This window comes from Carex rostrata, chromosome 12, assembly GCF_964058835.1.
Source record: "Carex rostrata chromosome 12, lpCarRost1.2, whole genome shotgun sequence".
In the NCBI taxonomy this organism is placed as follows: Eukaryota; Viridiplantae; Streptophyta; class Magnoliopsida; order Poales; family Cyperaceae; genus Carex; species Carex rostrata.
In genome coordinates, this window is record NC_135929.1 from 9,201,914 (window position 1) to 9,216,846 (window position 14,933).

The following is a 14,933-nucleotide window of genomic DNA, read 5'->3' on the forward strand; positions in this document are numbered from 1 at the left end:
CTCTGAACAATTATATTTCTTGCGACTGTTGTACAACGTGTCGTGCACGCTTATAAATTCACCATGTTTAAGCTTGTCATTTATATGACATTTATATTTAATTATATCAAGTATAATTAATTATAACCTTCTTATTATTAATTATAATCAATTTATAATTAACGATAAGATTTTCTGATTACTTCCTATACGGTGTGACCCAATAGGATGTATGTTATGTTATGTTGGTAAATAGAATTACAATTGTTTTAACTTCTACAAATCATAAGAGGCACCTGGCAGAATACATTATGACCATCCAATTACACAGATGATGTTGTACTATACAATATCACGATCCAGTAAACTATTTACTCATGTTAATTCTTTTGTCTTATAGCTATCAGATCAATTTCAAGGTAGGTGTGTGTCATCCTTGCAAACTTAATTTTTTTCTTGATCTTGAGCAGATCATCAAATATGATTACTCTTGTAATCATACCACATGCAGATAATCTTACTCTATCAAGGGGCCCAGTGATACTATTACTCGTATAGAAATACGGGGGACAATAGTACTTTTGGTGAACATCTCTTCCTCCGCATAAGTTATGTATACCGAAATGCCATCGTTATAGCTACCTTTTACGGACAACGTTAGACAACACTCACACATACATTTCTTATGTAGGAAAGATGAATACCTCATACTTTATAACTTAACACTGAATGAAAACATTAATGACACAAATACAATTCTATTTAATGTTTCATTCAGGCCGGGTCTGTCAAATACCATGTTCTTGTAACATGTATTCTTGTGATTAAAATGACATCTCTTGTCTATGGTTTGTAAAACTTAACTATATTTTAATCCACATACTAACCTTGTAGCAGTTAATTAGTGTTCCTGCTAATTACCTCGGTTAGAGACTTTTAAGAGTATATATCATCTATATTATGAAGTTTCACAATTTGAGTCATTAACTCAAAATGATTCATAAATGCAATAATACTCACGGCAACAAAATGACATTTTATTAATCATCTAATTCATAAACAAAATATATATGATACAATTATTATATTATTGACTTCTAGATTATTACATACTAACATAATCTTCTCCAATCGTACATGCGTCCAGTGGCGTAGCTAGAATTTTTGTCAAAGATAGGCAAAAATCTTTATGAACTTGGTACCATAGAAGAAAAAATTTCAATCGAAATCGATCACTTGACCATGGAATCAGAACTAGGTGAATTATTCAGAATCGGACATATCATATCGAAAAATCATTTTTTTTTTTGGCAAAAGCTTGTTTTGTAATATTTTTTTTTCAAAAATTGATAAATAAAATACTTTTAATCTCTATAAAAAGTATATAGAAGGAAAATGAGGGAATAAAAAAAGAAAATGAAAAGAAAGAAGAAAACAGATAAAACAATTCAAAAAGTAATTAAAAAATGCAAAAGCAAGATAAATGGAGGTGACCATTTATACATAAAATGGAGAATTAAAAAAAAGGATGAACGGAGAGTTGTCAGGTTCCGTTTTTTCATATATATTATGATGTGATCTTATGGTACGTTTTGTTCAAAATAATAGCTCGATTAATCAATTGGTACAATAAATAAGACTTCTTTAGATTCTTTTTTTTGTCATTTACTTATACTTCTTCAACGTGTTTTTGGTCAAACTTATAACAAAAGAAATATATAAATATATATAAATATTTTCATGACAGATCTAGAGGAAAATACGTGCATTCAATCTCAAAGCGTTTATTTTGACTTACAATAGTATGCATTTTTAGAAATTTGATAAGAGTTCAAATCATATAGTAATTGTCGTGCTGAACGGATCAGTTCAAATATCTAACTAGATCTGAAGCTCCCTCTATAAATAGAATTAATACTCTAACTTCATATTTTAAACTAGCTACCTCTAGATTCCAAAAAGAATACTTATTTTGTGTTTGAAAAATATTTTTTTAAGATACCAAATAAATACACTATAATAAAAATAATATCGTTAGGATTATATTTTTCTTTTTGATTGATTACCAAAGGTAAATAATAGAATTTGGAAAGTTAAATAAAAATTAACTAATAACTTCTTCATAATTCTGCGATGAACATAAACATTATTGAAGCTTAGGAGAGCGAGAGTAATAGAAAATAACAAATTCTCCACGTTATAATCAACTGATCCGATCAAAAAATTTATTAATTGCATAAAAAAAAAAACATTCTCAAAATGAGGAAATTCCACAACTAATCGGACCGCTAAGCCAATATGCCGTCTATTTATGGGAGGCCACAGATTGGCTTAGAGGTCCCTCAAAACTTAAATATATTCAATATTAAAATGCATTTTTTTAAAGATTTTTGAGGGACCTATAAGCCAATCTGCAGCATTCCATAAATGACCCACATATTAGTTTAGCGGTCCGAGTAAATGTAGAATTCTCACATTTTGGAGGTGTTTTGATTTTTTTTTCGAAGAGTACAAATATAAATTTTGGCTGACTGAGTTGACAACTTGGCATATTAAATTCCACTTGAGTCAAATTATTTAATTAATAGTGTATATCAGGAGAAACCAATCAACATTTCACATCACAAATTAACCATAATTTAAACTGATATATGGCCTAGTTAGATACACACCAATCTTCACATTATAAATCAAAGGTAAATAAAAATCCATGAGAACTCAAATTTCCTAAATTAAAAGTACTTATTCAGAAAAAAATTCCTACCTTGTAAAACCATAAGCGACTAATTTCTGAAGTCAAAATATTTCCAATTAATTTCACATGAACATAATATCTCCGATTTTTTTCTTTTAAATTCTCATGATTTTGTTTATTCATATTTTGGTGCCTTCTCCTGTGGCGGATAAATTAAATTAGAGAGTACAAAAGAATTAGCTAGGAGCCTAATTAAACCAAGCACTATGATGCATGATAATTCTAAGTACAAACCAAAAGGCAACTTGTGAATTTAGTAGTAATTGATTGGTTTTCGAGGACGACAAATAATTCATTTATCTACTAGTGACACATTCATACACAGACGGTTAGTATTTATGCATATGCTTGGATGCATATCACAAATAAGAACATAAACAATTTGCTCTCACAACTGAGTAATTAGGAGAATGATCATTTTTCTTAAACATGATACATATTTTTTAATAAAGATTAAAATATAGTTATACTATAAATTTAAAATGAGTTTTAATAGAAAAGACAATAAATTGGATAAATTTGTGACTTTGATTTTATGAAATTTAGAGTACGGAATACATAATTTTGAGATTTTTTTGGAGTTACATGAAATTTTCCCTAATTCAATATGAAGCCATGTAATGAAAGGTTGCTTCAACCAAGAGGTCCAAGACATGAACTTTCAACATATGAAGATCAAATGGACTCTAATTATTTTAATCTTTTTGTATTTATACATAATTTTCTTTGTACTTTAGAGTAAAATAATATGAGTACTGTAAATTGATCCTCATGCAAATTTTATATGATTGACTTTATTCACATTTAAATCCGTACCTCAAAATTTCGAGCATGATTCCAGCTTACAAATATTTTGCCATATTTATGAATTTCATTTTTTATTTGTTTCTTTTTTCTTTTCTTTTCTTTTCTTTTCTTTTCTTTTCTTTTCTTTTCTTTTCTTTTATTTTCTTTTCTTGGGGTTTAGACCCAATAACGGAATTTCACATTTTCTGAATCTCATATTCACATCCAAATTTTGGATGTCAAGTCTTCAGTTCACACAAAGAGAGTCAAAAGTGTTCAGTTCGCATTCAAATTGGGCGTGATTTTAATTAGTTTGATGGAGTGTATTGTATTGTAGCACTAATCAACAAAGCGGTTTTTGTTTTTGCTACTACATCCCTTCTATGATGAGCAGTCCCGGTTTTGTCCGCCACTGCAGCCGTGTTTGAATCTACGCGTTAATTATTGCACACACGTGCACCACTTGAAAGTTGCTACTGCCTACTTGTACCACTTTCAAGTACCTAGTTGTCTCACGAAACTCCTCACTTCAATCAACACGTGTGTGTGTGTATATAATTATAAATCACAGAATATGGACCCATCCATTAAAAAATCGAAGAAATGACTTCTTCTCATTTCTTTATCAATATCACCAATGGCACTACTACTCTCTCTGACATCATCCTCCTAATCTCAATCTCAATTATCTCTCTCTCTTTCTTTATTCCTTCAAACGCAGCAGCTCCTACCACTACCAATGCAACAGAAACTGACTTGCTCGCCCTTCTCTCCTTCAAGTCTCTCATCGGGAACGACCCCTCCAGTGCATTGTCATCATGGAATGCCTCGCTTCACCACTGTCGGTGGCCAGGCGTTGTTTGCGGCCGTCGTCATCCTGACAGAGTCACCGGTCTCGTTCTCGACTCCTTCCAACTGGCCGGTCAGATATCCCCTGCTTTGGGTAACCTCACCTTTCTTCAGAGGTTGAGCCTTTCTGACAACCACCTTTCCGGGAGCATCCCGGACGAACTCGGACAATTGAGCAGATTGCAATACCTCAGCCTCGGCTATAATTCTCTCCACGGAAACATTCCCTCTGCCCTTGGTAATAATTGTTCCAATCTACAATTCCTTTCTCTCAGTAATAATAATCTCGGAGGAACTATACCTTCGAGTCTCGGACAATGCCGAAACCTTTGGTTACTCGGATTAAGAAATAATTTTCTCACTGGAAGCATACCTTCTGAATTCGGTAACCTGCCGAAACTCGACCAATTATACTTGTCTACCAATAATCTCACTGGAACCATACCGCCTACCTTAGGAAATCTTACTAACCTAGAGTTTTTCGATCTTTTCTTGAATAAATTTACTGGTTCTATTCCGGATTCGCTTGGCCAACTTCAGTACCTTAATATTTTTCAAATCAATGATAATCAAATTTCTGGCATTGTACCTCATTCTCTTTACAATTTATCCAACTTGGTGATGTTCGATCTCAGCATCAATTATATCCAAGGATTTCTTCCACCTGAGATTTGTGATGCTTTTCAAACCTTGAGAGCTGTAATCATTTATCAAAACCAATTTACTGGGCATATTCCATCCTCTCTGTCCAATTGTACCACTCTGATTACGATTGATGTTAGTTTGAACAATTTCACTGGCACAATACCTTCCAGCATAGGAAGCTTGCAACAACTTCAGTCACTACAAGTTGGTGGCAATCAACTAGAAGCGAAGACATCTAGTGATTGGAGTTTTATTCATGCTTTGGTCAATTGTACGAATCTTCAACTTCTAGATGTTAATAACAACCAGCTCCAAGGTGTGATACCAAGTTCTTTAACAAACATTACCAGTCTTACTACACTGGTTTTATCTGGAAATCCAATTTCAGGATCTATTCCTGCAGAATTTGAAATGCTGATTAATCTAACTGATCTCGAATTTGGTCAAACACTCCTAGGTGGCAAAATCCCAAGGGAAATTGGGAACCTTTGGAACCTGCAAGGGTTACTTGTGTCGAACAACATGTTATCCGGTGAAATTCCATCATCTTTTGGTAACCTTACTAAGATGAATAAGCTCGGTCTTAACAATAATGCATTTGAAGGGCATATACCACCTTCTTTAGGTAACATGCAATCTCTGGAGCTCTTGGATATTTCAAATAACAAACTGATTGGTGAAATTCCAAGAGAAATCATGAATATTCACTCACTTACTATTGTCCTAAGCTTGTCACAAAACCATTTAAATGGGTCGATACCATCAGAAATCGGCAATTTAAATAATATAGCCCAAATTGACTTGTCGTATAACGATTTATCTGGTCAAGTTCCTAGCACTATCGAAGGTTGTCAGCTACTGCAAATCCTTCAACTAGAAGGGAACTCACTCAACGGGCCCATTCCTTCCTCTATGAGCAATTTAAAAGGGTTGCAAGAGCTTGATCTTTCCAACAATTCTTTCTCTGGTAAAATACCTTCTTTTATTAGTGCAATGAAACTTGAACGTCTAAACATTTCTTTCAATGATTTTCAAGGAGAATTACCAGAAGAAGGTGTTTTTAAGAATGTGACTGCAGTTGATGTGAGAGGAAACCCTAAACTTTGTGGCGGATTACTTGCTAACCATCTGCCAAAATGTATTTCTGATTCACCCAAACAAAAACATCATTTCGAAAGTATCAAGATAATACTAGTTTGCATAGGTGGTGGATTGTTGTGCATAACCATCACCATATGGTTAGTAGCTAGTTGTTATTGGAGAAGGAGATCTCAAAAAGATCCACATGGTATTATGGCCATGACATGGGAATTTAAGAAAGTGTCCTATAATGACCTTCTCAGATCTACTAACAGTTTCTCTGGGGAGAATCTAATTGGAAGTGGTACTTTCGGAGTGGTGTATAAAGCTTCTATAAGTTTAGGAGGTGCCAACACCGTTGCTGTTAAGGTACTAAACCTCGAGCAACGTGGTGCTATAAGAAGCTTTTTATCAGAATGTGAGGCCTTACGAAATGTTAAACACCGGAATCTTATCAAGGTCCTCAGTGTGTGCTCTAGCATAGATCATCAAGGTAACGATTTCAAGGCATTGATTTTTGAGTACATGCCTAATGGAAGTTTGGAAACATGGTTACATCCGAATGCACATAGGGATCGACCATCCGAAGGCCTCACCCTATTACAAAGGGTGAAAATAGCAATTGATATTGCCAAGGCATTGGACTATCTCCACGATCACAGGCCAGTGCCACTTATACATTGTGATCTTAAACCGAGTAACGTGCTTCTGGATGATGACATGACTGCACATGTGGGTGATTTTGGGTTAGCCCGGTTTCTAGTTCGATCTGATACCGTGCCTGGTCAATCAATAACAAGTACCGGTGGAATCAAGGGTTCTATTGGCTACATTCCTCCAGGTACAAAGCTTAATACTCCTGCTCACATGAAATTATTTCCTTCAGTATTACATCTTTCATCTATTGACTATTAACAACTTGTCCTCTTTGTTTGTTGGGCCTTTAAGATATTTTTTTAATGATTCTCTATTTAAAAATGAACTGATTAGTATTCTCTATTTAAAAATGAACTGATTAGGATCCAATAATCCTTTAGTATTTGCTCAGTAGAATTGGTACTTGGTAGTACACACAAAAAATAGGCGTGTCATGAAACTAGTTTAGTTATTAATAATTATTTACTCAACGAAAGTGATAAAAAGTGACTTTATATATATTTTTCACTACTCAGAATATGGAATGGGCGGCCAGGCATCCACGCAAGGAGATGTGTATAGCTACGGCATTCTTCTGTTGGAAATTTTCACTGGAATTTGCCCCACTGATGAAAGATTTTGCGATGGTATGAGCCTTCACAAGCATGTCGAGGCAGCATATCCAGCCCGAGTTATGGACATTATCGATACCAAATTGTTCTCATCAGATCATGGGAATGAGAATACAGTTGTACCAGAGAACTCTAAAGAATGCTTGGTTTCGGTGATTCGATGTGGACTATTGTGCTCCAAGGAGTTGTCAAAAGAGCGCATTACCATGAGTGATGTTGTAAAAGAGTTGAATTCAGCACTTAGCAAGTTGCTAGAGTGAGGGAGTCTGAACATGATTTGTAAAACTAGTATAAGGGAATTGTGTATTATTGGAGATTAGCATATTGTATTTAACATCACCCTGCTGTTGTTAGAAACTGTAATATCCATTTGTAATATGTTAAATTAGGAAGTAAAGTAACGAGTAGGAATCAAATTCAACAATAAACAATATTTCTTTCAGAAAAGCACATGGTATCAGAGCCTAGTGTTTAATTTACCAGCCAGTGGGTGCACAAGAAAGGGCATACCAGACCAACAATCAATGAGATTTTTCAAGTTCATAACAACCACTCGCAATTCGTCCTTGACAAGCGATGACAACACTCCCGGCACTCGGCACTCCACCTTAGCGAGACCAACTTGTGCTCCGCCTCACAACCTGGCACCAGTACACCTCCGAACTCTGATTCAGGTCCAAAGTTTGATGATTGGCAGATTACCAACAATTTAATCATATCGTGGATTCTAAAATCTAGAGTATCACAATTAGTTCAATTATTCATCTTTTCAGAACCTGCCAAGCAATTGTGGGATTCTATAAAAGAAATATGTGTGGGAATGAGAAGAAATTTGCTCAGATATTCCAAATTAAGCATGAAATTTCTGAATCAAAGCATGGGATTAAAACTGTCACTGAATACTTTGCAAGTCTCAAAACTGAAATCAAAATGGGATGAATTAGCTACATAAGTACCACCATCTACTGACTTGAAAACCATACAACGCCGCACCCAACAGAACCAGTGTTTCCAATTTTTTGCTTGCTGATTTTGATTCGTCCTATGAAACTGTGATAAGTCAAATTTTGTTGGCAATTGAATTCAATGCTAAGAAGCACTGATGTCTACATTTCAGGATCAGCAGAGGAACCTATGGTGACTAAACCGGATGCGACTGGGTCAAGGGGCATCTAAAGAACTTACTTCATTAATCAATTTGGTCATAATATTAAGTCACTAATGTTTTCTTTTCAATTACAGAAATTCACTCCAAAGTTGGCAACAACGAGAGCTTCAGATTTAGCTGTCTCACATGAAAACAACAATAAAACCTTCCAAATTGTAGAGTTTAAGAATATAAATTTTTTGTAGTATAACTAGGAAGTTTGTGAAGTTTTAACATTATTCTAAGTAAATTTTTGACATTAATATTGAAGAGGTTTTTGGAATTTTTTAATTAAATCATATTGGTCTGTATTTTGATCGTCTGAATTTATATTCAAAATTTGAATTAATTTAGAGAATCTAGACCCGCTTGACAACTCCATATTGATTCCCCAAAAAAAAAAAAGATAATGTTTCTTTATTTCCACTGAATTTCACATTTTCTTTTTTCTTTTCATTCTTTTTTTTTTTTAATTGGATCCATGGATACGAGGTTAATTTATCCCTATTTCTTTTTTCCATGTTTTTAATTGTACATCTCGTGCTGGATATAGAAAATTTACATCACAATCGTTTACCTAATAGAGTAAAATATAAGATCAGTAATAACTAAAAGAAAGGTCTACTGCTTTTGCTAATAACTGAGAGCGCTGCCATGATACATGCAGCAATTACATTAGCCAAAAACGTGCCGATAGGAAACCACTTGAGATGGCTGTTCTTGCCAATACCAACACCATTCAGCCTGGCCAGATACCAGCGGGCCCACACTCCAGGTGGTGCCACCGCGCACCCCAGCCAGAGGATAGCACCATTAGTGAGATGACACCTTCACCACTGCCCTTTAGACTGAATAGTAAATGATCAGAACAGGGTTGAATTGGCAATGTTTCCAAGACATTTTCTAAGGTCAAGTTGGTTTTTCTGCTGGGTCATACTTTTTTTTTTTAAATCTGATTTTGAGTCCAAACAACAGCCTTCGATCACAAGTTACGCAAGTCTTTCCGTCAGATTTTGTCCACAACACTCTTAATTCTGTCAGCAAATATAAAAGAGAATTTATAAGTAATGATTTAAAAAGGAAAAGGGGAAGGTTTGAATTAGAGAGAACTAATCAATTACAATATTACATGGTATTTTGAGTGTTATAATGTGAAGAAAAAATTAATTGGGCCTAAGCCCATTTTGCTTTTGAGCGGAAATGCATTTCCGAATGCATGTGGCCCATGTCCATTTTGCGTTTACTGGGCTCCAAATATCCCTTGAATCGGCCACAGACCGGTTTTCAAAAAAAGGATAATGTTTCTTTATTTCCACTGAATTTTACATTTTCTTTTTTCTTTTCATTCTTTTTTTTTTTATTGGGTCCATGCAGGAGCAGAAGTACTAATCAGATATGAGGTTAATTCACCCCTCGGTTTTTTTCTCAAAAATTTGTCAAAGAATCTTCATATGTTTTTATTTTTTTATTTATATATAATTTTCTATATAATTAAAATAAAATATTATAAATACTGTAAAATCGATCTGCATTCTCAGCATAAAAAAATTTGTATAATAGTTCACATTCATATTTAATTTCCATAGTTTATAAATTTGACTCCGCCACTAGATCGATAGATGGAATATCGCATGCAAAATCTAATGTCTTTTTTTTGAAACACTGATAGCAGCTATCAGATTCAAAATCTAAGGTCAAGAGTTGATACTTCAGTTCACACAAATAAGAAGCTACATCTTCTACCTAGGGGTGTAAACGGATAAGGATAATCCGTTTCATATTTGCTCCGTATTTATATCCGTTTAAGACGGATTTGATTTTAAATTTTGATATTTGTTTACTATCCGTATTCACTCATTGAAAGACGGATACAGATATTCACTCATTGAAAGACGGATACAGATATAATATTAGCATTATCTGCTCTGTTTTTACCCTTACTTCTGCCTCTTCTTCTCTTTAGCCTTTTTTTGTTGTTGTTGTTTTCTTTTTCTTTCTTATTGTGATGTGATCTTACGGTACGTGGGTACCTTTTTGGCCAAAAGACTAGATTGTGTGGTCAAAAAAAGAAAGACTTTTTAGACCAGTGATCCTATATATTTCACATCCTCATAAATATCTTGAACGAACTTTTGGTCCAAGTTTTAACAAATTTGTTGAAAAATATGTGCATTCAAACTGAAAGCGTTTATTTTGCCTTAACATAGTATAAATCTCTAAGAATTTGATAAGAGTTTAAGATAGAGATTTTGAAATAATCAATAATATTTTAGAAGTTATTAATTTGGGCGTGAATTAATTTTAGTTTGATGCAGAGGGTATTGTAGCGAAATATGTGTTAATATTGAGCATGCCTATTAGAGTAGAAAAAACGTGTCATGTCGTGCCGTTCCGTAACTAATACGTCATGACTTTGGTCTCGTATCGTATCGTATTGTGATCAAGTGAACAGTGACACGTGCTGTACCGTGATCAAAATGTTGAGAAGTGGTCATGATACACAAGTCAAGGCGTGACTCGCGTGCCGTGTCCAAACATAACTGATTATGTTTCTCACGTTTAACTATTTTTTTCATAATTTAAGTTATTTTATTCAAGATACAAATAAGACCTAACTGTCCTAATTACACGTGACTCGCGTGATTACGTGCCGTGACTCTTAATTCTTTCGCATGATGTGCCGTGCCGTGTCAAATTTTCAAAAGCTAGTCACGGTACACGAATGGTCACGACACGGAACACGCGAATCACAGCACGGAACAGTCACACGTACTGTACTGTTCCGTGATGGAACCGGGCTCGGCCGTGCCATTTTTCCCACTCTAATGCCTATGCCGATTTGATACACGGCAGCCGAGTTTGAATGTAGGCGTTAATTAATGCAGACCTACCTTCCACAAACCACAATGCAATATGGACTTTAATTTCGTGGAGACACTGACACGCACTTGCCTTCTACAATAAGAAAGTTACCAGGACCTACCTACCTATATATCTTCCTTCCTTATCTCACTGACCTCCTCGCTTCAATCAATCATTACATACAAATATAAATACAATCAACTTAGTTAACTACACTCAGAGATACTGAACCTGAACTATTCCCAGGAAAAAAAAAATCAAAGAAATGATTTCTTCTTCTTATAATCTCTTTCACAGCACCACTGGCACTAGCACTACTACTCTCTCTGCCATCCTCCTAATCTCTCTCTGCTTCTTTGTTCCTTCAAACGCAACAGAAACCGACTTGCTAGCACTCCTCTCCTTTAAGTCTCTCATCGGGAACGACCCCTCTGGCGCATTGTCATCATGGAATGCCTCGCTTCACCACTGTCGGTGGCCAGGTGTCATCTGCGGCCGTCGTCATCCTGACAGAGTCACTGGTCTCGCTCTCGACTCCTTCCAACTGGCCGGTCAGATATCTCCTTCTTTGGGTAACCTCACCTTTCTTCAGAACTTGAGCCTTTCTAGCAACCACCTTTCCGGGAACATTCCAGAGGAACTCGGACAATTGAGCAGATTGCGGTACCTCAACCTCAGCACTAATTATATCCACGGAAGCATTCCCTCTGCCCTTGGTAATAATTGTTCCAATTTAGAATACCTTAATCTGAGAAGTAACAATCTCGGAGGAACCATACCTTCGACTCTTGGGCAATGTCGAAACCTTTGGTACCTACAGTTGAGAAATAATTTTCTCAGCAGAAGCATACCTCCTGAAATCGGGAACCTCCAGCAACTCCAAACTTTATCTTTGTCAGTCAATGATCTCACCGGAACCATACCGCCTACCTTAGGAAATCTTACTAACATACTGTTTTTGAATCTTTACTCAAATAGATTTACGGGTTCCATTCCAGATATCCTTGGCCAACTTAAGTCCCTTCGGCATTTTCAAATCAATGATAATCAAATTTCTGGAACAGTACCTCGTTCTTTTTATAATCTATCCAACTTAATCACATTGGATCTCAGCATCAATTATTTTCAAGGATTTCTTCCACCTTACATCTGTGATGCATTTCAGACCCTAGAAACTCTAATCATTTATCAAAACCAATTTACTGGGCATATTCCATCCTCTCTGTCCAATTGTACGACTCTGAGTACGATTGATGTTAGTTTCAACAATTTCACTGGCACAATACCTTCCACCATAGGAAGCTTGCAACAACTTAATTTCCTTCAAGTTGGTCATAATCAACTAGAGGCAAAGACATCTAGTGATTGGAGTTTTATTCATGCTTTGACCAATTGTACAAATCTTCAAATTCTAGAAGCTGAAAACAACCAACTCCAAGGCGTGATACCAAGTTCTTTAGGAAACATTACCAGTCTTCGTACTCTGGTATTATCTGGGAACCCAATTTCAGGATCTATTCCTGCAGAATTTGAAATGCTGACTAACCTAATTTCTCTCCAACTTGGTCAAACACTCCTAAGTGGTAAAATCCCAAGGGAAATTGGGAACCTTTGGAACCTGCAAGGGTTACGTCTGTCGAACAACATGTTATCGGGTGAAATTCCATCATCTTTTAGTAACCTTACTAAGATGAATAAGCTCGCTCTTAACAATAATGCATTTGAAGGGCATATATCACCTTCTTTAGGTAACATGCAATCTCTGGCGCTCTTGGATATTTCAAACAACAAATTGATTGGTGAAATTCCAAGAGAAATCATGAATATTCTTTCTCTTACTATTGTCCTAAGCTTGTCACAAAACCATTTAAATGGGTCGATACCATCAGAAATCGGCAAGTTAAATAATATAGCCCAAATTGACTTGTCGTATAACGATTTATCTGGTCAAGTTCCTAGCACTATCGACGGTTGTCAGCTGCTACAAATCCTTCATCTAGAAGGGAACTCACTCCACGGGCCCATTCCTTCCTCTTTGAGCAATTTGAAAGGGTTGCAAGAGCTTGATCTCTCCAGCAATTCTTTCTCTGGTAAAATACCTTCTTTTCTTAGTGCAATGAAACTCAAACGTCTGAACATTTCTTTCAATGATTTTCAAGGAGAATTGCCAAAAGAAGGTGTTTTCAAGAATGTAACTGCAGTTGATGTAAGAGGAAACACTAAACTTTGTGGCGGATTACCTGATAACCATCTGCCAAAATGTATTTCTGATTCTCCATCACAGAAGCATCATTCCGAATATATCAAGATAATACTTGTTTGCATAGGTGGTGGCATTTTGTGCCTAAGCATCATCATATGTATTGTAGCTGGTTGCTATTGGAGAAGAAGATCTCAAAATGATCCACATGGTATTATGGCCATGACAGAATATAAAAGAGTGTCTTATGATGACCTTGTTAGAGCTACTAACAATTTCTCTGTGGAGAATCTAATTGGAAGTGGTTCTTTTGGAATGGTGTATAAAGCTTCTATGAGTTTAGGAAGTGCTGAGATTGTTGCTGTCAAGGTACTAAACCTCGATCAACACGGTGCATTTAGAAGTTTTTTATCAGAATGCGAGGCCTTAAAAAATGTCAGACACCGAAATCTAGTGAAGATCCTCAGTGTTTGCTCTAGCATAGATCATCGAGGTAACGATTTTAAGGCATTGATTTTTGAGTTCATGCCTAATGGTAGCTTGGAAACATGGTTACATCCAATTGCACGTGATAATCGGCCACCCAAATTCCTCACCCTTTTACAAAGGATGAATGTAGCAATTGATATTGCCAAAGCATTGGATTATCTCCATGATCACAAGCCAGTGCCAATTATACATTGTGATCTTAAACCGAGTAACGTGCTTTTGGATGACGACATGACAGCACGTGTGGGTGATTTTGGGTTAGCCCAGTTTCTAGTTCGATCTGATACCGTGTCTGCTCCATCAATAACAAGTACCAGTGGAATCAAGGGTTCTATTGGCTACATTCCTCCAGGTACAGATCTTAATAACCCTCTTGATGTTGAAAACAATATTTCCTTCAGTATTACATCTTTCATCTATTGCTCATCGAAAGTTATAAAAAGTAACCATATATATATATATTTTTTTTCACTGCTTAGAATATGGAATGGGCGGTCAGGCTTCCACGCAAGGAGACGTGCATAGCTATGGCATTCTTCTGCTGGAAATGTTCACTGGAATTAGCCCCATCAACGAAAGATTCGGAGATGGTTTGAGCCTTCACAAGCATGTTGAGACAGCATTTCCAGCCAGAGTCACGGACATTATTGATGCCAAATTGTTCTCGTCTGATCAGGAGAATAAGAAGACATTGGAAATAGAAAACTCTCGAGAATGCTTGGTTTCGGTGATTCGATGCGGACTACTGTGCTCCAAGGAGTCGGCAAAAGAGCGCATTTCAATGAATGATGTTGTAAAAGAGTTAAATTCAGCACGTAACAAGTTGCTGAAGTGAGGAAGGTTGAACATGATTTGTAAAACAAGCATAAGAAA

At 35.8% G+C, this 14,933-nt stretch overlaps 2 protein-coding genes across 2 annotated transcripts; both read left to right on the forward strand.

Annotated features, from left to right (window-relative positions):
• The first annotated feature begins 4,115 nt into the window (after positions 1–4,115).
• LOC144562710 (putative LRR receptor-like serine/threonine-protein kinase At3g47570) lies at positions 4,116–7,780 on the forward strand. Its single transcript, XM_078311951.1, has 3 exons — positions 4,116–4,607; positions 5,403–6,935; positions 7,267–7,780. The coding sequence occupies exons 1-3, from the start codon at positions 4,124–4,126 to the stop codon at positions 7,620–7,622; spliced, it is 2,373 nt and encodes a 790-aa protein (XP_078168077.1). The 5' UTR covers positions 4,116–4,123; the 3' UTR covers positions 7,623–7,780.
• Positions 7,781–11,578: 3,798 nt separating this feature from the next.
• On the forward strand, positions 11,579–14,925 carry LOC144562713 (uncharacterized). The gene is made up of 3 exons (XM_078311954.1): positions 11,579–12,117; positions 12,190–14,412; positions 14,540–14,925. Exons 1-3 carry the CDS (start codon positions 11,637–11,639, stop codon positions 14,893–14,895), a joined length of 3,060 nt encoding a protein of 1,019 aa, XP_078168080.1. The 5' UTR covers positions 11,579–11,636; the 3' UTR covers positions 14,896–14,925.
• Positions 14,926–14,933: the final 8 nt, after the last annotated feature.

Excerpts from the sequence above, each read along its gene's own strand:
- LOC144562710 (XM_078311951.1), top strand. The coding sequence starts at position 4,124 with ATGACTTCTTCTCATTTCTTTATCAATATCACCAATGGCACTACTACT. Across the intron at positions 4,608-5,402 it reads AAACATTCCCTCTGCCCTTG|GATCTATTCCTGCAGAATTT; the intron begins GTAATAATTGTT and ends ATCCAATTTCAG. Across the intron at positions 6,936-7,266 it reads TATTGGCTACATTCCTCCAG|AATATGGAATGGGCGGCCAG; the intron begins GTACAAAGCTTA and ends TTCACTACTCAG.
- LOC144562713 (XM_078311954.1), top strand. The coding sequence starts at position 11,637 with ATGATTTCTTCTTCTTATAATCTCTTTCACAGCACCACTGGCACTAGC. Across the intron at positions 12,118-12,189 it reads TTCCAATTTAGAATACCTTA|AGTTGAGAAATAATTTTCTC; the intron begins ATCTGAGAAGTA and ends TTTGGTACCTAC. Across the intron at positions 14,413-14,539 it reads TATTGGCTACATTCCTCCAG|AATATGGAATGGGCGGTCAG; the intron begins GTACAGATCTTA and ends TTCACTGCTTAG.